We start from the raw sequence: 23,931 nt of genomic DNA, 5'->3' as shown, positions 1-23,931 counted from the left end.
CCTCACCATTTAAGAAATACTCTGCTTTTCCATTTTTCCTACCAAAGTAGACATTTTCCCATATTATTTCCCAAATGCCAAGTTCCTGCCCACTTACTTAGGCTTTTTAAATCCCCTTGAAGCCTCTTTGCATCCTCCTCACAACTCTCATTCCCACTGACTTTGTGTCAGCAGTAAACTTAGAAATATTAGGTTTGGTCCCCGCATCCATATCATTGCTATAGATTGTGAACAGCTGGGGCCCAAGCACTGATCCTTGTGACAACCCCACTAGTCACAGCCTATCAACCTGAGAATGCTTTGTTTATTCCTACTTTCTGTTTCCTGTCTGTTAACCAATTCTCAATCCATATCAGTGTACCACCCCCAAACCTATGCACTCTAATTTTGTTTACTAACCTCTTATGTAGCATCTGTTGAAAGCATTCTGAAAATCCAAATACACATCCACTGGTTCTCCCTTATCTATTCTGCCAGTTATGTCCTCAAAAATTCCAACTGGTTTATCAAACATGATTGCACTTTCATAAATCCAAGTTGATTCTGCCCGTCCAGGGCTCTTACCAATTTTCAGTGCATTAATTTGTCCAGTATTTTTTTTCTTACTCATAATAATTTCTTCCAGTTCCTCATTCTTGCTAGTTCCTTGGTTCTGTAGTATTTCTGGGAGATTTTTTGTACCTTCATCCATGATCACAGACACAAATACCCCGATTTCATTCCCAGATCGGGTTCATAGAGTCAGGAGATTTCCTGACTCGGCAAACCCAGCCTTTAAAAATGGCCACTCACAGGCTGGATTTTTGGACAGGGGAGTGGGCTGAAATAGGTGTCGGGGTGGGTGACACCGGAACAAGTGTGGAGGCTGTCAGGTGTGAAGGCAGACTGGATGCAAGGTGCTGGCACTGTGTTTAAATTTTTTAAAAATTGCTCCAGCCCTCACCACCACCCCACCCCCCCACCACCCCCACCCCACACACTCCCTATGCCCATCTATGCTAGCCTATATCCCCACCCACCCATAGAGTCCCTCATACCTCCATGCCAACCCATGCCCCAACTCACCCCCATGGCCATTCATGCCCCCAATTTAGTTCCAATTCATGCCACCCATATTCACTACCCACAACCCTTTACCTTTATCCCCTCCACGTCAACTATCTGATTAAGCTTTGACGCTTCCTGGATAACTCTGCCAGCTTTGACACTTCCTGGACCACATGACACTTCCTGGACCGCTTGGCAGTTCCAATGGGTTTCTGCATAAACAGTGCCCAATTAGGTTTAATTCTAACAATCCCAGAGGGTGCCTTATGTCTGCAAAGGGTGCCTTACCTCTCCCAAAGGTGTCCCAGGATCTTATCCAAAGAGATACCTTACCCTAACTATCCAATTAATCCACTAAGTTCAGACCTCTTACCTGGCCTGTTCTGCACGATCCACGATTCACGCAGCTAGTGATCAAAAATTCCACTACAGTGAAGGTAGCTGGTGATTTAAATGGCCAGCTGCCTCAGCAAATTGTGCATGCTCAAGGCCCGGCCTGACTCCAGTCCTGCCCCCATGAAGATGGGGAATGCCGGGTTTGGGGGTGGGCTTAGAAATTTCATCCATTTCCGGGATTTTTGCCACATCAGAGAGGCTCATTCATTGTGGCAAAAATCTGGGCCAAAGTATTTGTTTATCTTCTCGGCCATTTATGTATTCCTCATGATAAATTCTCCTGTCTCTGCCTGTAATGGGTCCGCATTTGTGTTTGCTCATCTTTTCCATTTTATATACCTATAGAAACTTTTACACTCCATTTTTATGTTTCTCGCTAGTTTACTTTCATATTCTATTTTCCCCTTTTTTATTCGTTTTTTGATCCTCCTTTGCTGAATTCTAAAATTTTCCCAATCCTCAGGCTTACTACTTTTTTGGCAACTTTATAAGCCTATTCCTTTGATCCAATCCAATCTTTAACTTCTCTTGTTAGCTGTGGTTGGATCACTTTACCTGTTGGGTTTTTGCACTTCAAAAGGAATGTATATTTGTTGTAAAACATATATTAATTCACCATTGCCTGTCTACTGTCATATCTTTTAATGTAGTTTGCCAATCCAGCCAACTTGCGGCTCATACCTTCGTAGTTTCCTTTGTTTAGATTTAAGACCCTAATTTAGGATTGAACTACATCACTTTCAAATTTCATGTAAAAATCTATCATATTATGGTTACTCTTCCCTAAAGGCTCCTTTACAATGAGATTATTAATTTGCCCTTTCTCATTGCGTAGTACTAGATCTAAAATAGTCCATTCTCAGTTGGTTCCTCAACATATTGTTCTAGGAAACCATCTCCTATTCATTCCAGGAACTTGTCCTTCACAGCGTTAGTGCTAATTAAATTTACACAGTCTATATGTAGATTGAAGTCCCCCTTTACTGTGTTACCTTTGTTACATACACCTCTGATTTCCTGATTTATAATGTGCCCTATATTACTCCAATTGTTTGGTGGCCTATAAACAACTCCCACCAATGTTTGCTGCCGCTTGGTGTTTCTTAACTCTAGCCAAACTGATTCTGCATTTTCATCTTCCGATCTAAGATCGTCTTTCACTAATGTACTGATCTCATCCTTTATTAACAGCGCTACCCTATCTCCTTTTCCATTTTGTCTATCCTTCCTAAGTGTCAAATACCCTTGAATATTCAGTTCCCAGCCTTGGTCACCCTGTAGCCACAGTTCCGTAATAGCAATTAGATCATACCCGTTTACTTCTTTTGTGCCTTCAATTCATCTACCTTTTGTGAATGCTACATGCATTCAGATAGAGTGCCTTTAATTTTGCCTTTTTAACATTTTGCTGTATTTTGACCCTATTTGATGCTGGCCTTTGTTTCTGCTACCTTCCAATTTCTCTTACTACTTTTCTTCCAACCATTACCACTTTGTTTCTCTTCTAACTGAAGTCCCTCTCAGATTCTCATCCCCCACCAAACTAATTTAAACCCTCCCCAACAGCACCAGCAGATTTCCTTGTGAGCATATTGGTCCCAGTCCTGCTGAGGTGTAACCTGTCCTCCTTGTACAGGTCCCACCTGCCCCAGAACTGGCCCCAGTGCCTCAGAAATCTAAAGTTCTCCCTCCTGCACCATCTCTCCAGCCACGTGTTCATTTATTCTATCCTCCAGTTTCTGTACTCACCAGCACATGACACTGGAAGTAATCCTGAGATGACTGCCTTTGAAGACCTGCTTTTTAATCTTTTCCCAAGCTCTCTAAAAGCTCCTTTAAGGACCTCATCCCCTTTCTACCTATGACATTGGTCTCATTGTGGACCACAACCTCTGGCTGTTCAACCTCCCCCAGAAGGATGTCCTGCGGCCACTCAGTGACATGCTTGATCCTGGCACCAGGGAGGCAATACACTATCCTGGAGTCACATCTATGACTGCAGAAATGACTGTGTGTTCCACCAACATTTGAATTCCCTACCACTATTGTTCTTCCACTCTTTTTCTTCCGCTCCTGTGCAGCTGAGCCGCCCGTGGTGCCCCGGACTTGGCTCTGATTGCATTCCTCTGAGGTACCTCCATTGTCCTCACCAGTATTCAAAACAGAAAACCGGTTAGTGAGTGAGATGGACTCAGGGGTCTTCTGCGCTGCCTGTCTGGTCCTCCTGGGTTGTTTGACAGTCACCCATTCCCTTTCTGCTCGAGCTTTCTTAACTGTGGAGTGACCATCTCCCAAAACATGCTTTCCACATAGTTCTTAGCCTTGCAGATGCACCACAGTGACTCCAGCCATTGCTCAAGTTCTGAAACCCGGAGCTCAAGTTTCTGCAGCTGGTAACACTTGCTGCACATGTGGTGGTCTAGGCCATGGGGAGCGTCCAAGACTTACCACATCACAGGATGTGTATTCCACTCAGCCGAGTTGTCTTGGCATGCCTTAACTTTACTTTACAGACCAGTTATTACAAACTGGAGACTGGAAAGTAGGAAGTAGAACTACTCACCAATCAGCTCCTTCCTCTGTGCTGACATCACTTTATATTCCTGACGTCACGTTTTGAACTCCGCCAGTGTTCTGCTCCCACTGGCTGTTTTTTATGCCCCACTTAACTCTTGCTCCTTCCTGTCACTCTCCAATTAACTAATTACTTATTTTCTTAATGATTTTTTAAATTAATGCCTTCACTTAATGTACTACTTTACACCTTAGTAATACAATAAATCCTACTTTTTAACAATTACCTCACCATTTAAAAATAAAATTAATCAGTAGATTCACCAGCTTATTATTTCCCTTCTACTTGTGTCTCTTAATTAATTTCTTAAGGATTTTTTTTTTAATGTTTTTCTAATTTTCAGCTATTTACAGACACTCCCTAACAGTAGTTACTCACCAATCAACTAACTTTACGGTTTTCCTGTGGTATCACTGTTTCATTTTTTTTTAAACACAGTCAGCTCCTCAATGCTCCCCAATTTTTGCTGCTCCCATGCAGGTTTGGGTTCCTCTCCACTCCCTGAAGGTAAGTGAAGTGAAGGCCCTGAGCCTCATTCTCTATTTATCCACTCTAGAGTTTAATTGCTCCCACACAAGTCTGTGTTCCTTTCTGCACCCAGCCAGCAGTTACATGCTTCTCTGTGATGTCACACCTCAATTTTCTTTTTTCTGAATGCAGGCTCTGAGTGGCTCCTGATGGAATAGCTGCCTTATATTCCTGTTCCTTGTCTTGCTCTTCCCTGCTGCTCCAACTGAACTCTTACCTTCTCCGCACTGTTTATATCCCCACTCCTAGTCTCACGCTTTCGCACTGTTCCAAAGCAAAGTTTATTTAAGAACTAAAAGAAAGAAAGGCTTGCACAACATGTTTGTCACTTCTCGCAGGAATACTTCAAAGCACTGCACATAACTAATTATTTTGAAGTGAAGTCTTGTTCTATGGAAAGAAGAGAGACTTGCATTTATACAGCACACTTCACAGCCTTAGGACATCTCAAAAAGCTTTCAAAATACATTAGAAGTGTAGTCACTGCTGTAATGTAGGAAGTGTGACAACCAATTTGCACACAGGAAGCTCCCACAAACAGCGAAGATATAGTGATCTGATAATCTGTTTTTTTTAAGTGATGTTGGTTGGGGGATAAATTTTGACCAAGACACCAGGGAGAACTGTTATTTTTCTTTTTCAAACAGTGCCATGAGATTGTTTGTGCAAACAGGTTTAATGTCTCATCCCAAAGGTTGTAACTCCAACAGAACACAAGTCCCCCAGGACAAATGCAACTTCCATTTTGCACAGCAAAATCCCACAAACGACAATGAAATTAATAATCAGTTAATTTGCTCTCTGGAGGTGTCAGTTGAGGGATGAATGTTACCCAGGATGGCAGGATAATTCCCTGTTCTGCTTTGACTAGTGCCATGGGTTATATTCTGTATCCAGAACCAAGAAACCAATTTATGTATATCGGAATTCAGTCAGATACAACAGATCGTACTAGGACTCAGTCAGATACCAGGAATGTTATGGGATTCAGAAATCAGAAACAGTACCGGACTCAGTCAATTACCAGCAACAATACTGGACTTAGATCCAGGAATGGTGCTGGACTGACTCAAATACCAGGAATGATGCTGGACTTAGTCAGATACCTGGAATGGTACTGGATTCAGTCAGATACCAGGAATGTCAGTGGAACTCAAGCAGATACCAGGGATGACAGCAATAATTATTTATTCAGAAATTAAGAAGAAGGAAGACTTTGGACTTATATAATGCCTTTCACTTCCTAAGGATATCCCAAAAGAAATTACTTTTGAAATGCAATCACTGTTGTTACATAGGGAAATGCAGCAGCCAATTTGTGTAAGATATAGTCCTGCATAGAGACTAAGTGAACTTTCCTGATCCTTCTCTGAATAGTGCTATGGAATCTCTTATGTCCACCTGAACTGGCAGCAACAACGTCTGTTTAATGTCTCTTTAGAAATACAGCACAGTCTCAGTATTGCAGTGAAGTGTTGTACAGGAGTACGTGCTCAAGACTCTGGAGGGGGGGCTTGAACCCTCTGACTCAGAATTTACACTGTTATCAACTGAGCCAAGCTGACCCTTCCACACAATACCTCAGAGTATATTGACAATGAATATCTTTTGAATACCTTTTTAAAAATATGCCATTGCTTTTCAATAAGTTAACTAATAAAAATTCACCAATTGAGAACAGATTTTCAATGAACCAGAGCCTGAACATTCAAATTATTATTAAGTCCATCGATTCTCCCTTCTGAGAAAATCGGACAATTTGATGGAGGAATTTTTTCTAGTTAAAAAAAAATCAATTTTGCCCTCTTGGAATATCTTCATTTTGTGTCACTGCTTTTGTTGTTGTTTAACTGTTATGATGCATACCAACACCGGGTGACTGTTGGGCCAGATAGTTGTCTCATTCAGTCCATTCTAAACTGAATTCACAGAAACACTAACATAGGGCACTGAGGGGAGAGTGTCTCTTGCTGATAACCAGTAAATGTCATGATAAAGTGTCTCCCAGTAATCTCAAACCGGCTCAAGGTGACTCGAATGCAAAGTGCAAAGCTGCACAAGCTGAGAGGTCTCTGTTCCAAGATACCTAGTATCAGCCAGTCTGTGGGGCGATGGGATATGGGTAAGTTGCATTCTTCAGCCAAAGATGCAACTCAGATCCCATCCTTGAAGCATCCCCCACTGCTGCCACAGGTTGCAAAACTGATATTTGCCCATTCCCATTATATCTGCAGTGCCGATCTCTCCAGATGCCTCAGTTAACAAGTGCAACATCCATTGAGGAATGAATTAGCTGATCACTGCTGGGATGGTTATTACAATTGACCAAACTGTTGAATGAGGCACCCCACTGCGAACAAGATGACTGAGCTTACCATCATTTACTTGTGAGGTATTTCCTATCCTCCTGGAAGATAGGAGAAATTGAAAGCTAGAAGTTGTGGTAATGTGGATTCTTCAGCACAGTATCTGAGAGTCATAAATGGTACAGTTACAAACTTGAGGGAATTCTCAGATTCCTCACAAGAAACAAAACCTGATCCAAGTTATGAAGTAGGCTCTAGCCAGACAATCAACTTTTGTCTGTTGCTTCCCTGTAGCTGCCATTGATGAGCCTGGACAGACCATCCATTGGATCAGAAATCACCCTGCTCTGTTTACTTCAGCTAATTGCTGACTTCCACATCTAAGCAAGTGCAGCAACTAAATAAATCTTGAGTAGTCATGTGATGAGTGGCACAGGACGAGTGCCAGACCCCATCCACAGGCAATAGATGGACTGGGAAATGGATGGGAAAGTCCTTGGTGAGTCATCTCTGGATTAGTCACTCCTGGACAAGCATCTATAACTTTAACACATCAATTACACCACAACAATGGTAGTGGCCAAAGAATTGTTACCTGTTATTCTCCCAGCTATGATATAGCACTCTCTTTGGGGAAGTGGATGGAGGGGGAAGCAGGGTGTGGGTGTGTGAGGGATTAAAAAATAATGGGTTCAAAATGGTTTCAAAGTTAACATAAGTTTAGAAATGACCTCTGTCAGTATTAGTAAAACTACAGCCAACAACCATATGATGTTTCTCTGTCTACGTTTAGTAGAGGTATTATTTTAAATGGATTAGTGCTTCCATTAAAATAGCACAGTGTTGCGCAAATGAGTTAAGCATTCCCTGGAACAGGACTAGGCCATTTAGCCCTGGAGCTGGCATTCAGCAACATCATGCTGATCTGCACCTCAACTCCATGGCCAGGATTTTACAGTCGGCGTACGAGGGCGGGCCCAACATGCCGACACATAAAATGATGTGCGATGTTTTGTTTGGTGGGCGCGTGCCATAGTTGGCTGTACGCCTGGCGATAATTAAAAGGCCTATTAAGGCCATTAAGGAACTAATTCATTTCAAATTTACGCTGCCCGTCCAACCTAACAGTTGGCAGGCAGGCGAAAAGGCCAAGGGGCCTTTATGTTTTTTGGAAACCTCATCCACAAGCGGGATGAGGTTTTGTAAAACCTTTACAAATTGAATAAAAACACTTTTGAAAAATAAAAACATGTCCCATCTCATATGACACAGTCACATGAGGGGACATGTTTCATTAAATTTTTATTGCATGTACTTATTTTTTTCACAAGTGCTTCAATCTCCAAGGCAGCTCTGTGCTTCAGGGAGATTGAAGCGTTCTTTCGCGCACTCATGTATTACGTTGGGCGGGCCTTAATTGGCCCACCCACGTAAAGTGGCGGTGCAGAGCCAATTGCAGGCGGCCGTCCCTGCCCATTCCCACCCACCATGGGAAAAATTCAGGCCCGTTTTCTTGCTTCCATATCCCTTGACACCGTTGCCTAAAAACAATCTCTCAATTTTAGTCATGAAAGCACCAACTGACACATAATCCACGGTCTTTTCTGGACAGTGGAGTGGTTGCGGGGGTTGAGGGGAAGGTAGAAAGAACCAGATTTCCATGAACCATTGTGTAAAAAGTGCTTCCTGATCTCATTTCTGAATGGCTGAGTTCTAAATTTACACTGATGGGCATTTTCTCTTGATTCCCCCACCAGAGGGACGCTTTTCTGTGTCGACCTTCATGTTTTCAGCATTTTAAATATCTCAAATAGATCAATCCTCAATCTTCTATTCTCACGGGAATACAAGCCAAATTTATGCAACCATCATCATAATTCACCCTTCTAAACCCCGGTATCATCCTGGTGAATGTGTTGCACCCCCTTGAAGCTCCAATCAGTGCCAGGATTTTCAGGTACCTCATTCTCTAATGTAAAATTGAGGATCACAGCAGTTTGGAAAGGTCAAGTGTGTATTCTAATAGTGGGCATCTTGTTCCTCAAGTTCAAATTTAGAACAAGTAAATGATGCTGCTTCTCACCTTTAGTGTACTCTTCAGCATCCTAATGTGGTGCAATTTTTCATTGACAACTGGATCGTTACATCTTTTTATAAATGACCTTCTGAATTCTTGTTTGGTGGAAGGACGCTGCTCTCCGATTGCAGACAGACTGGCCTGCTCCAGGGACCTGTACAGCTCCTGTAACCCATCTGTAGATCTTCTGTCTTCTGCTGTACTTTCTGGAAGGGAATATTGCAGGTGTTTGAATCTCGTCACACGCACGGACCAAACTGGACTTTAAACATACACGTTTCTATCTGCCTGTATTTTGGAATAACACTTGCGACCAACATATGAGTGGATTTTTTTAGGTTTCTACAAAGTGAGGTTTCTTGGAAGCGATTAGGATCCTAATGATTTTATAAATTAACCTAATATAATATTGCAGCAAATAAGCTGGTGTAAAAAAAATTAGAGCTCCTTGAGATAGTTTGGATCTGTGAATGATGTCCTTTAAGTGGAAATAATTAAATCCAATCAACCTTCCCTCATTTCTATATGCACTTCAGTGTCTGTTATGTAGGAATGGTGCATTGGTTTATAATTTTAATTCAAATATTCCTTCCTTAATATCCCATCCACCACTTCCCCGGTACCTGCTGAATTTGTTTGTCTATTTTTGTTATTACATGAACATTTTAACTTGATTAGTCTATATATGAATTTTAAGATGCAAGTTATAGTACAATTCAGCCTTTGGGCTGCGAACATATTTCTTGAATAAAACATCATTATCATTTCAGGCTACACTTAATATAACAAGGAATTCACAGTATAACACAAAAATGGGAAGCTAGCACTTCCAGATCAGTTCAAGGCAAACTACAAGCTTTGATTTATTAATTTATAATAAAATTATAAATAGATCGAATAAAAAATTAAAATTTATATGTATATATTATTGATCCAATAATATAAAAGATTTGGAAACAATTTTTTGCATGCTGAATCAATGCTTTGGTTGAATAAAATCTCTTGGAGACTATTCTCAATATTGAAACTAGCTTACGAAAAGCAGAATAAATTTACATCTGTCAACAGACTTCAGTGTGCAGAGAGACATGGCTAATGACCATCTATTAAAACAAAAGTCGCTCTTCTGGACTGCTAAGTGCTTTGTGCTTAATGAAATCCGTGCATGCAACTACTATTTAAATAAATAATCATGTTTTGTCAGGCAATGACTGCATAGGAGGTTTGTTAACTGCCATCAGTCATCATGATGTTCTTACTCATTATTACAGCGTCACGTCAGTTGGTCTCGAACTAACCCACTAATACTAAAACGTAATTCCTCTAACAGCAATGATAGCGCATTCACAATTGGCAATGAAAAGACATCTAATCTGTGTCTATATTATTATGGGGTGTCTTAGATGAATCGATTCCTTGTATTTTAAATGCACGTTTCCATTTACAATCCATTTGGCACATTTTACGTTATCTATAATTGTTACAAAAATATTTGCAAAATTGCAAATCAAATATATAACTTGTAAGAAAAGAAAATTAAATAGGGTGAATCAGGCGTCTTTCAAGATTACAATATAAATAAAGTGGACCAAATAAAACCATTTTAACAATTATGAATCGGTCACTGCTCCCTCTTACCTTACAAATTCTCCATTCTTGTGCTGTTTCCACTGTTTTCAGACATAAACAATGTAATCTCACAAGATGACATTATTTACGTCATGTGACTGCGGCCTTGCTGATCGGCCTGAAACAGGGAACAGGGGATTTTTAAAGTAGGAGGGGCAACACTCGTTCTTTCACTGACCAACAGTTGCAGGTTATTAATGACTGATTAATTAAACTGTGGTATTAGCAATGCACACTATTTACATGCACTGTTTTAGTTTCTTTAAACAAAGCACACTGGTGATGTTGCTGGAAGGAATTACTGTTTTAGAGCGAGTAAAGCAAATTAAAGCCTTATTCACTCACACACAAACATTATCAATAGAAATTCAACACTAGGCTGCCATGGATTGGTAAATTTAGAATGAATGCAATTAAAAGATGTATTTTTGTTTCCTTTGTGATTCCAAATTTAGTAAATTGACTAGATTCTGTGGGGGAAAAGGTAGAGAAACTGACAAACTTCAGATGTAACATCTCCACAATGACATGAATTAAAAGGATGATTTATTCGCAGGATACACACGATGATCTGGGTCATTGTTTCACAGAGGCCAAGTGAGGTCAATCACAAGGGTTCAAGCTCCGGGGCAGGGATCCTCACTTGGTGCAAAAGTGGATTGAGTATGAAGGACACTGTGCCTGATTCTCATTCCTCCTGATTTTATTTGAACCATTGAAGGATCAGGACGTCAATCGGGGTGAACCAATTGATCTGCCCCCTTCGTCAAGCACAGTGAGCTCTATCCTATAAAATAGACCCCGATGCATCATTGCCCCTTTCTTTTCAAAAGGGTTTCTGAGATTATTACCAGTAATTTGGGGATCACTCCCCATGATTCCACTCAGAACAGCATTCTGGTAAATCCAATTGAATTTGGTATTCATTAACTATTCCACTTTCACTTCCCACTGTCTGGGATTTCTATGGTCATAAATAATCAAAGTGGAACCCTGCACCAGCTCAATGCAGTTACATTGAGCCTTATGCCATGGTTTTACCTCTCTCTGCTGGAAAGTTGAGTTACTGCCATAACATAACTGACTAAAAGGAAAAAAATATTAGTTTGCTGAGCCATAATTCTTCAGCTACAATTAAGATGGTCCTTCAGTGAAGTGACAATAAAATATATTCAAGGGTCAATTTAACCCATTCCACTGGGTGGGAAACTGATGTGATCTGATCACCTGTCTGATTTAACTTTTCCCTGGTTTGATTGCCTGGCTGTGCCAAGAGTGTAAAATTCAATCAAAAAAAACCCATGAATTTTCAATGCATAGATAGAAAATTCCAGAAATACTTAGCAGATCAGGCAGCATCTGTGGAGAGAGAAACAGAGTTAGCAGGCTGAATTTTCATCCTCAATGTTGGTAGCGGGAATCAGGAAAATTCCTAGTCCGGCATACCTTGGGAGAAAGTGCCACAAAAGGCAGGACTGTCATGGTGCAGGGGCAGATGGGGGCTGCAGTGGTATCAGCCAACCCAGGAAAGAGTTTGGAGGCAGCCACAGGGCCTGCCAGCTATGAAGGCAGACTATTTAAAAGTCCTGCATCAGTGTTGTGGGACGTCGTCCTAGTCATGATGAAAAAAATTAAGGCCCTCTAGTCCTCACCTCTCACAACCCCTCACCGCTAACACATTCCCCATGCCCAATCCTTGCCACCTCATGCTCCCCACCTATGTCCTATGGTCCCTCATGTCCTCATTCCAAGGTGTACCCCCCAAACAACCAATATGACTCCTCATGCCTCTATTTGAGGTTTGAACTCCCCCGCCCCATGCACCTCCTTTGGTCCCTCATGCTCCTATGCCAAGCTATGGCATTTCTAAGCCCATTCACCCACTGTACACTGCATAGAACCAATGAACCCTATAGTGACAATAGGGTGTTTTAAAAAAAAAACTTTAAAAAGTAATTCACTGATAACATTCCACTTTCTTAAAAAATAACTCCTCTTTACTACAGGCTACTAAAATATCAATCATCCAGACCCTTTAAAGGATCAATAGCTGAAAATGCAAACACTTGAAGCCTCTTTATCTTGTGTAAATAAATATTTTGAAATTAACAGATTAGATCAGAGAGCCGGAGCTGTCAATCAGCTAATGCTTTCCCTGGGGCTCAGGTGTTTCAGCACTTTAATGGATGTCTGGCCTCTCAGCCAAGAAAGCATAATGAGGCTTGGCGTCATTAGTTAATACATTAATATGTAGAAAGTTATTAATGAATGAATACCTTGCCATGGAGGCATGAGAGGCCATAGGGGATGGTTGGGGGGCAGGGGGAATATCTTGGCATGCAGAAGAAAGGTTTGAACTTAGCTTTCAAAAGGTTCCTTCATGCAGACAATGGTTCATGCCACTTCTGAGCGGCTGTGAACCATGACTCTTTGAACAGCTGGTCTGACTGCATGAAAATTGCAAGGACTAGGATACCCAGAAGGAAAAAACAGTTCAAACCAGTACTCTTTCCCAATTTTTATTGGTGTTCCATTTTAAGGTATATAAGACCAGTTCAGACCAGTATTCTTATTTCCCAGTTTTTACTGTTTTTCCCTCTGGGTATGCCTATCCTGAAATTGAGCTAGCCAGGCCAAGAGTGCAGGGTGTGGGTTTGCAACCCAAACCAGCACACACCCTTAAAAGACATTCCTGAAAATAGGAAATTTGGGAATGGGATCAGGAATCTTGTCCTGGCCACTATTTTCACCCCTCCACTGAGTCTCCCCCACTTCATGAAACTCCATCCCAATATTTCATGTTGATGACCTTTCATTAGAACTGGGAAACGTTAGAGACTTAATAGGTTTTGAGTATAGAGAGCATGGGACAAGGACAAAAGGAAGGTCTTTGATAGGGTCGAAGACAGGAGAGAGAGCCAAAGGGGAAAGAAAAGAAACAATGAAACAAAAGATGTGTCTAGGGCAAGTAAAAAGTGTGCAGTCAGAAAACAAAAATAAGAGAAAAACCAAAACATGCAAAGAAAGAGAAACAAAATCAGAGTGATGCATTTACAGTCTGAAATTGTTGAACTCAGTGTTGAATCCAGAAGGCTGTGGTGCCATTTCTCAAGCTTACATTGAGCTTCACTGGTACAGTGCAGCAGACCAAGGTCAGAGATGTCAGCATGAGAGCAAGGTGGAGAATTAAATGACAAGCCACCTGAGGCTCAAGGTCATGCTTGTGGACTAAGCAAAGGTGTTTCTCAAAGCAGTCACCCAATGTGTTTGGTCTCCCCATTGTAGAGAAGACCGCACTGTGAGATGTGAATACAGTAGACTAAATTGAGAGAAGTACAAGTAAATCACTGCTTCATCTGGAACACTACTGTGGTCCTGGGAAGACAGGGAAGGGATGAGAGCAGACATGGTTGAGGGCCATGTCAAACACAATGTTGGGGGGGGTGAATCCACATTTGAGGGAAAAAGAAGATATCTCAGAAACACCAGTGTGGGAGGTCGAATCCTTAGAACAAATGTGATGGGGTCAGAGTTTTCAAGCTTTGTTTAAAACCTGAACTGTTGTACAGCTCTGTATAATGGCTGCTTTGGATTACATGCAGTGGTTGAATCATGTGAATAAATATCGACCTTGTTTCTACATATTTGTTCTAGAGGTAAATTTCATCCAGGTCCTATAGGTCACTTGCTGTCCTGACCAAAAGTCAACATTTTTCATTGTTACTAAAGGGGTTTTACGATTGGATGTAATTCATTTCTGAAGTAAGGTGAGAGGCAGCGCACTGGACCTACTAAAGTACCCAGTAAATTATATGCTACAGATATGCCAAATCTTGTGAATTAATTGCCAGAGACACAATTTCTTAGTCAAGTTCAGCCTTATTCATGATCTCATGAGAGGTCTCTGATGTGGATATTTGCTCACAGAGGTTGGAACTGGGTTACTGACTCTCACTCTCCTGATTGGTTACAGCCAGAGAGCAGGCTCTGCAAGATCCCAAAACTGCTGCTGGCTTTGTTTTATGTTGCACTCAGTCTCCGATGGCTTCCGACAAAATGACACTCACTTTTAAAGTGTTAAGTATCCCATGGACAGAATGTCTGAAGGCCTTGTGTTTGGTAGGGGGTGGGTGGGTGGGGGCGAGGAGGGGGGAGAGGCTGAAGCGCTCACGTTGCATCTCTCTCTCTTGGGCAGAGTGGAAATCCTAGGAGTTGACTTAAAGTTTTGGCCTAATTTTCAAATTCCTGCAACGCCCTCTCCACTTCTCTAACACCAAGCTTCTTACTGTTTTTCACTTCTTCACTTTATGATAGCCCTTCATGTAGCCAATGCTATAGGCCAGTACCTCCCTCGCTATTCTGTCTCACCGCCCTCTTTGCTTTAAAAAAAAACCTCCCAAAAGCACTTTTCTTCTTTTGTGCTTTTCTTTTCCTAGTCTTTATTTTTAAATATTCCCCTCCTGCTTAACATTCACTGTTTTACATTCTCAATGTGAAACACTTTGAGATACCTCTGTATTTGAGGAGTTGAATGGCAAATTGTTGTCTATTGGTACTAAAAGAGCAGCACAGCTGTACTGTACACTCAGTATCTATCATCATATTGGACTGTTTGTTACACCAAATTATTTCAAGATATTGTAAATGAAAATAATGCTTAAGACTAATCATTGAAACCATCATGTTTTACTGGTCTGTTTTGTATCTTCACACACATCCCCTTTGGAGAATAGTGGGTAAGGGTTGGAAGAATTAGCAGGCCAATCATCTGTCAAGCCACATCATGAACATTCCTTCCATGGCCAACAAGTCCTGTAGTGTGATTTGAACCCTGGACTTCTGGCTCAGAAGTAGGGGAAATACCTACTGAGCCACAAGACCTCCTCTATTTTATAGGTGATGAGCATACACATACATGGTGATCTATTAAGTTCGGCACTTGTGTGAGGCAGGTTGGATGAGATTCTTAATCTGCCAGTTACTATTCACATGTTTGCATTTGCTTAACTGCTACTATCATATTTTGAATACCTCAAATTTGAAGGTAATACTAGTTACTCTACACAAGAAAAATGTATTTTTAATGCATTAATTTGTCAAATTGGGATAGGTTTCGTCCTATAAGAAGGCAGCCAATAGTAACTGTGGTGGGAGGACAGATTGTTCTTTATCATATACGGAGATAACAAGTAGGAATTTTAATATTTTCTTATAAAGCATTTACTGAAGCAGTAATATAGTTTTGGTAAAGAACCTTTACCTGTTAGAGATTAAATAAGCCACCAAAGATGTGGTGCCAGCCTACACTGGTTTATTTTTGAAAAAAAAAGTAACTCAAGATTTTTATACAATATCTCTTAATTTTAAAGAGTTTGTCTCAATTTCTGAGACAGAAAGGTTGCCTGTCTGTATAAACCAAGTACTCAGTGATAAGCTATGGAATACAAAATGGATGTCATATGTGACAAAAATTTAGGAGCTCCCTCTTGATTTGGTTTTTGCTGATTGTTGAGTTCTTTCTAATGTCTGCCTTGGCTGAGTGATGGTGTCCTCTGAGACAGGAGACCAAGGGTTTAAGCAATAGACCTAGAGACTTCAGCACACAATCAAGGCTGATACTTCAGTACAATACTGAGGAGGGCACTCCAATGCTACCGCTTGGATAAGACATTAATTCTAGACCAAAACAGAATTACCTGGAAAAACTCAGCAGGTCTGGCAGCATCGGCGGAGAAGAAAAGAGTTGACGTTTCGAGTCCTCATGACCCTTCGACAGAACTTGAGTTCGAGTCCAAGAAAGAGTTGAAATATAAGCTGGTTTAAGGTGTGTGTGTGGGGGGCGGAGAGATAGAGAGACAGAGAGGTGGAGGGGGGTGGTGTGGTTGTAGGAACAAACAAGCAGTGATAGAAGCAGATCACCAAAAGATGTCAACGACAATAGTACAATAGAACACATAGGTGTTAAAGTTAAAGTTGGTGATATTATCTAAACGAACGTGCTAATTAAGAATGGATGGTAGGGCACTCAAGGTATAGCTCTAGTGGGGTTTTTTAAAATTTTTTTTAAATAATGGAAATAGGTGGGAAAAGGAAAATCTTTATAGTTTATTGGAACAAAAAAGGAAGGGGGAAACAGAAAGGGGGTGGGGATGGGGGAGGGAGCTCACGACCTAAAGTTGTTGAATTCAATATTCAGTCCGGAAGGCTGTAAAGTCCCTAGTCGGAAGATGAGGTGTTGTTCCTCCAGTTTGCGTTGGGCTTCACTGGAACAATGCAGCAAGCCAAGGACAGACATGTGGGCAAGAGAGCAGGGTGGAGTGTTAAAATGGCAAGCGACAGGGAGGTTTGGGTCATTCTTGCGGACAGACCGCAGGTGTTCTGCAAAGCGGTCACCCAGTTTACGTTTGGTCTCTCCAATGTAGAGGAGACCACATTGGGAGCAACGAATGCAGTAGACTAAGTTGGGGGAAATGCAAGTGAAATGCTGCTTCACTTGAAAGGAGTGCTTGGGTCCTTGGACGGTGAGGAGAGAGGAAGTGAAGGGGCAGGTGTTGCATCTTTTGCGTGGGCATGGGGTGGTGCCATAGGAGGGGGTTGAGGAGTAGGGGGTGATGGAGGAGTGGACCAGGGTGTCCCGGAGGGAGCGATCCCTACGGAATGCCGATAAGGGGGTGAAGGGAAGATGTGTTTGGTGGTGGCATCATGCTGGAGTTGGCGAAAATGGCGGAGGATGATCCTTTGAATGCGGAGGCTGGTGGGGTGATAAGTGAGGACAAGGGGGACCCTATCATGTTTCTGGGAGGGAGGAGAAGGCGTGAGGGCGGATGCGCGGGAGATGGGCCGGACACGGTTGAGGGCCCTGTCAACGACCGTGGGTGGAAAACCTTGGTTAAGGAAGAAGGAGGACATGTCAGAGGAACTGTTTTTGAAGGTAGCATCATCGGAACAGATGCGACGGAGGCGAAGGAACTCAGAGAATGGGATGGAGTCCTTACAGGAAGCGGGGTGTGAGGAGCTGTAGTCGAGATAGCTGTGGGAGTCGGTGGGTTTGTAATGGATATTGGTGGACAGTCTATCACCAGAGATTGAGACAGAGAGGTCAAGGAAGGGAAGGGAAGTGTCAGAGATGGACCACGTGAAAATGATGGAGGGGTGGAGATTGGAAGCAAAATTAATAAATTTTTCCAAGTCCCGACGAGAGCATGAAGCGGCACCGAAGTAATCATCGATGTACTGGAGAAAGAGTTGTGGAAGGGGGCCGGAGTAGGACTGCAACAAGGAATGTTCCACATACCCCATAAAGAGACAGGCTTAGCTGGGGCCCATGTGGGTACCCATAGCCACACCTTTTATTTGGAGGAAGTGAGAGGAGTTGAAGGAGAAATTGTTCAGCGTGAGAACAAGTTCAGCCAGACGGAGGAGAGTGGTGGTGGATGGGGATTGTTCGGGCCTCTGTTCGAGGAAGAAGCTAAGGGCCCTCAGACCATCCTGGTGGGGGATGGAGGTGTAGAGGGATTGGACGTCCATGGTGAAGAGGAAGGGGTTGGGGCCAGGGAACTGGAAATTGTTGATGTGACGTAAGGTGTCAGAGGAATCACGGATGTAGGTGGGAAGGGACTGGACAAGGGGAGAGAGAAGGGAGTCAAGATAACGAGAAATGAGTTCTGTGGGGCAGGAGCAAGCTGAGACGATCGGTCTACCGGGGCAGTTCTGTTTGTGGATTTTGGGTAGGAGATAGAAGCGGGCCGTCCGAGGTTGGGCGACTATCAGGTTGGAAGCTGTGGGAGGGAGATCCCCAGAGGAGATGAGGTCAGTGACAGTCCTGGAAACAATGGCTTGATGTTCAGTGGTGGGGTCATGGTCCAGGGAGAGGTAGGAGGAAGTGTCTGCGAGTTGACGCTCAGCTTCCGCGAGGTAGAGGTCAGTGCGCCAGACAACAACAGCAGCACCCTTGTCAGCGGGTTTGATGACATTGTCAGGGTTGGACCTGAGAGAATGGAGTGCAGTAAGTTCAGAGAGAGACAGGTTAGAATGGGTGAGAGGATGCTGAACGTTCAGTGCTCAGCAAAGGACTTGGTTTCATACCCTTACGCCCTCACCTCAATGAATTTATGGGCTCGGCATGATACTGAACTCTTCTTCCGCCGTCTTCGTCTCCGGGCTCACTTCTTTGGGCAGGAGTCCTCTCCCAGTTCAACGGATCCTTTTACCCATCTCCAATATTCTCCCTCCACCTGGACCCCTCCCTCTGGATTCTTACCTTCTCTCGATCTTTTCATTGAGAACTGTCGGCGCGACATTAGTCGTCTCAATTTCTCTGCTCCTCTCACCCATTCTAACCTGTCTCTCTCTGAACTTACTGCACTCCATTCTCTCAGGTCCAACCCTGACGTTGTCATCAAACCCGCTGACAAGGGTGCTGCTGTTGTTGTCTGGCGCAATAACCTCTACCTCACAGAGGCTGAGCGTCAACTCGCAGACACTTCCTCCTACCTCTCCCTGGACCATTACCCCACCACTGAACATCAAGCCATTGTTTCCAGGACTGTCAATGACCTCATCTCCTCTGGGGATCTCCCTCCCACAGCTTCCAACCTGATAGTCGCCCAACCTCGGACGGCCCGCTTCTATCTCCTACCCAAAATCCACAAACAGAACTGCCCCGGTAGACCGATCGTCTCAGCTTGCTCCTGCCCCACAGAACTCATTTCTCGTTATCTTGACTCCCTTCTCTCTCCCCTTGTCCAGTCCCTTCCCACCTACATCCGTGATTCCTCTGACACCTTACGTCACATCAACAATTTCCAGTTCCCTGGCCCCAACCGCTTCCTCTTCACCATGGACGTCCAATCCCTCTACACCTCCATCCCCCACCAGGATGGTCTGAGGGCCCTTAGCTTCTTCCTCGAACAGAGGCCCGAACAATCCCCATCCACCACTACTCTCCTCCGTCTGGCTGAACTTGTTCTCACGCTGAACAATTTCTCCTTCAACTCCTCTCACTTCCTCCAAATAAAAGGTGTGGCTATGGGTACCCGCATGGGCCCCAGCTATGCCTGTCACTTTATGGGGTATGTGGAACATTCCTTGTTGCAGTCCTACTCCGGCCCCCTTCCACAACTCTTTCTCCGGTACATCGATGATTACTTCGGTGCCGCTTCATGCTCTCGTCGGGACTTGGAAAAATTTATTAATTTTGCTTCCAATCTCCACCCCTCCATCATTTTCACGTGGTCCATCTCTGACACTTCCCTTCCCTTCCTTGACCTCTCTGTCTCAATCTCTGGTGATAGACTGTCCACCAATATCCATTACAAACCCACCAACTCCCACAGCTATCTCGACTACAGCTCCTCACACCCCGCTTCCTGTGAGGACTCCATCCCATTCTCTGAGTTCCTTCGCCTCCGTCGCATCTGTTCCGATGATGCTACATTCAACAACAGTTCCTCTGACATGTCCTCCTTCTTCCTTAACCGAGAGTTTCCACCCACGGTCGTTGACAGGGCCCTCAACCGTGCCCGGCCCATCTCCCGCGCATCCGCCCTCACGCCTTCTCCTCCCTCCCAGAAACATGATAGGGTCCCCTTTGTCCTCACTTATCACCCCACCAGCCTCCGCATTCAAAGGATCATCCTCCGCCATTTCCGCCAACTCCAGCATGATGCCACCACCAAACACATCTTCCCTTCACCCCCCTTATCGGCATTCCGTAGGGATCGCTCCCTCCGGGACACCCTGGTCCACTCCTCCATCACCCTCTACTCCTCAACCCCCTCCTATGGCACCACCCCATGCCCACGCAAAAGATGCAACACCTGCCCCTTCACTTCCTCTCTCCTCACCGTCCAAGGACCCAAACACTCCTTTCAAGTGAAGCAGCATTTCACTTGCATTTCCCCCAACTTAGTCTACTGCATTCATTGCTCCCAATGTGGTCTCCTCTACATTGGAGAGACCAAACGTAAACTGGGCGACCGCTTTGCAGAACACCTGCGGTCTGTCCGCAAGGATGACCCAAACCTCCCTGTCGCTTGCCATTTTAACACTCCACCCTGCTCTCTTGCCCACATGTCTGTCCTTGGCTTGCTGCATTGTTCCAGTGAAGCCCAACGCATACTGGAGGAACAACACCTCATCTTCCGACTAGGGACTTTACAGCCTTCCGGACTGAATATTGAATTCAACAACTTTAGGTCGTGAGCTCCCTCCCCCATCCCCACCCCCTTTCTGTTTCCCCCTTCTTTTTTTTTTCCAATAAATTATAAAGATTTTCCTTTTCCCACCTATTTCCATTATTTAAAAAAAAATAAAAAAAAAATAAAAAAAACCCCTAGAGCTATACCTTGAGTGCCCTACCATCCATTCTTAATTAGCACATTCGTTTAGATAATATCACCAACTTTAACTTTAACACCTATGCGTTCTATTGTAGTATTGTCGTTGACATCTTTTGATGATCTGCTTCTATCACTGCTTGTTCGTCCCTACAACCACACCACCCCCCTCCACCTCTCTCTCTCTCTATCTCTCCGCCCCCAACACACACGCCTTAAACCAGCTTATATTTCAACTCTTTCTTGAACTTGAACTCAAGTTCTGTCGAAGGGTCATGAGGACTCGAAACGTCAACTCTTTTCTTCTCCGCCGATGCTGCCAGACCTGCTGAGTTTTTCCAGGTAATTCTGTTTTTGTTTTGGATTTCCAGCATCCGCAGTTTTTTTGTTTTTATCTCTTGTGATTAATTCTAGACCGCCTGCTTGATCAAGGTGGATATTGGAAGAAAATTAGAGGGATCATCCAGTGTTCTGTCCATCATTTCCCCCTCAACCAAAAGCAATAAAACTGCTTAACTGATCAATTATCTCATCTGCTGTTTGTGGGATCTGACTGACGGCAATGGCACTGATACGTTTGCCTATACAACAATGACGACAATACTGCAAAAGCAATTCATTGTCCACGAACTGTTTTGGAGCAAATTGAGAATGTGAAAGGCAATATCAGAAAAGCAAGTTCTTTCTTTAATAAAATAAATTCCAGTCATGTACAATACTTTCTAATCACTCTATCCAAAAAAGTCGTGCTCCATATGAAAAACATGGCTCATACCAACCTGGTTTATTTGCGCCATTTTGCTTGATACATTGGATCTCATCATCCTCAGATCTCTCCTCAGCAAGTCCGGGAGGGAGCATATGCCCTTTTATTCTTGCTTCCCTATTCCTTGGGAGGCTCTGGCTACGTTGTTTACATCCTCTACTGTGAGATCCAGGTCCCCGTTCACATTCCACCAGTGGAAAAGGCCCATCGCGGTCATGGTTATGGCGTCTCTGAACGGGCAATGTTGCCTGCCGTCTTCTTTCAGGTGACATTAGGCCTGTTCTACTAGGGATATAATCCGTTTCCAGAGGGACAGTCTGCAGGAAATGCAACCCTGAACTGGTTAGAGGGGTTTCAATCAGGTCCTGCCACGACCGCCTCTCTCTGTATGAAGATCTACAGCCAGATGAATGGGTACTTCCTGATGCATCATGCCGTGAATCCTCAGCAGATGAATGCGAGTACGTTGACTCACTTGAGAAATGTCGTCCGTGTTTAGATTCTGGGAAGGGACTTGAAGAATTAACCTTTAGAAAAGTGAGAGAAGCAATTAATCTGTAGTTACAATAATTATCAGCAATAGTCTTATAAATATAAGACTGAAAATTGCTATTTGTGATATTAACAAATGAACAGCTAATATTCCTAACTCTTAACCCCATCTAACCCCACAACCCTCAGATTTCTGCTCTTCTCTAACTCTGGCCTCTTGTGCATTCCTGATTTTCTTAGCTCCACACTGGCATAGTGTGCATTGTAAAGCATCTTAAGATGCTTCATTGGTGTAATTAGCAGACAAAATTTGTCACCAAGTCATATAAGCAGATATTAGGAAAGGCGACTAAAAGCTTGGTCAAAGAGGTAGGTTTTAAGGAGCATCTTTCCTAATATCTTCTTATATGACTTGGTGACAAATTTTTTTTGTTAATTACGTCAATGGAGCACCTTAAGCTATTTTACAATGCACACTATGCCACTGTGGAGCTAAGAAAATCAGGAATGCACAAGAGACCAGAATTAGAGGAGAGCAGAAATCTGAGGGTTGTGGGGCTGGAGGGGGTTAGGAGTTAGGAATATCAGCTGTTCACGATATACTATAAATGCAAATTCCCCTTTTTGTTGCATGAATCATAGCATAATATATCCCTGAAGGAGGTCATTTGGCCCATGGCATCTGTGCTGACTCTTTGAACGAGTTATCCAATTGGTCCCATTCCCTGACTTTTCTCCTACTGCCCTGCACGTTTCCTTGCAACTATATATCCAAATTCCTTTTGGAAGTTATTGTTGACTCTGCTTCCATGTTCCTTTCAAGTAGTGCATTCCAGATCATAACTCACTGCATTAAATAAAAATCTCTCTCCCTTTCTTTTTGCCAATTATGTTATAGAAATTCCTCTGCTATCGAAAGAGAAGCTCCAATTGATTTAAATAAAATTAGATCACGCTTGATTTTTCAGGTGTTTCTGTCATGCTTCAGCTGGTAGTATTCTCATCTCTGAGTGAAAAGGTTGTGGGCTCAAACTCCACACCAAGATTTTAGCCGATAATCTAGCCTGACAGTCCAGTGTAGTGCTAACAAATACCAAGAGTGTGCAAATACCCACAAACATATATGGCAAGGCTGCATTCTGATACTTACTGATGGTGTCCGGGGATACGTGTCACACACCGCTGAAGGGCCCTCCGCTTTTACAGTTAAGGAATCATTGGCATCCTCTTGGTCGCTTTCACTCCAGTAGTCTGAAGGGGAACAAAAACACCTTATTACAAAATACTCCCTGATTTTAAAAATAAATTTGGAGAGCCCTGATAAGGTTAATAATGACAGAAATGCACACCATTGAAAGACACAAGGAGTAACTTTAACATGGGTAAGCATGTGGGGTGGGTGCGGTTATAATGGAAAGAATTCTGAGCACATGGGAAAACTGGTTCCAACTTTCAGACCTCCAGGTTTTTTGGAAGCAGAATTGGAAACAGGCATTTAAATACTTTTATGAGACTGGTACCCTCTGATTCAACCTGCTTTACAGTGGCCGGTTTGGTTTCCCAGGCCTGAGGAGAGGGTAGTTTTGAGGAGAAAGTAAATGCCTTTACAGCATGACTTTTGGACTAGGAGGTGCAGGAGTCTTCCCCAGGTCCTCCAAACTCCCCACCCCCATAGAAAGGATTGCTCCTGTGATTGGGGGTGGACACAAGCCCTGGGTTCAGGATCGGACCTACCTGGGACTACACCTGTTCCCCATAAGACTGGAAGACCTGGTCAT

General features: G+C 43.2%; 1 protein-coding gene across 1 annotated transcript in view; it reads right to left on the bottom strand.

Annotated features, from left to right (window-relative positions):
• si:ch211-26b3.4 (connector enhancer of kinase suppressor of ras 2) overlaps positions 1 to 23,931 on the bottom strand; it is a 748,930-nt gene that overhangs the window by 10,153 nt on the left and 714,846 nt on the right. Inside the window, exons 20-22 of the mRNA XM_041195459.1 lie at positions 23,304 to 23,404; positions 21,675 to 22,188; positions 8,936 to 9,135 (exon numbers count right to left, since the gene is read on the bottom strand). Coding sequence (XP_041051393.1) covers positions 8,936 to 9,135; positions 21,675 to 22,188; positions 23,304 to 23,404 — 815 coding nt within the window. The remainder of the gene's footprint in view (positions 1 to 8,935; positions 9,136 to 21,674; positions 22,189 to 23,303; positions 23,405 to 23,931) is intronic.

Source organism: Carcharodon carcharias, chromosome 9, assembly GCF_017639515.1.
Source record: "Carcharodon carcharias isolate sCarCar2 chromosome 9, sCarCar2.pri, whole genome shotgun sequence".
Lineage (NCBI taxonomy): Eukaryota > Metazoa > Chordata > Chondrichthyes > Lamniformes > Lamnidae > Carcharodon > Carcharodon carcharias.
Note: the sequence above shows the minus strand (reverse complement) of the source record. Positions and strands in the feature narration are given on the sequence as shown.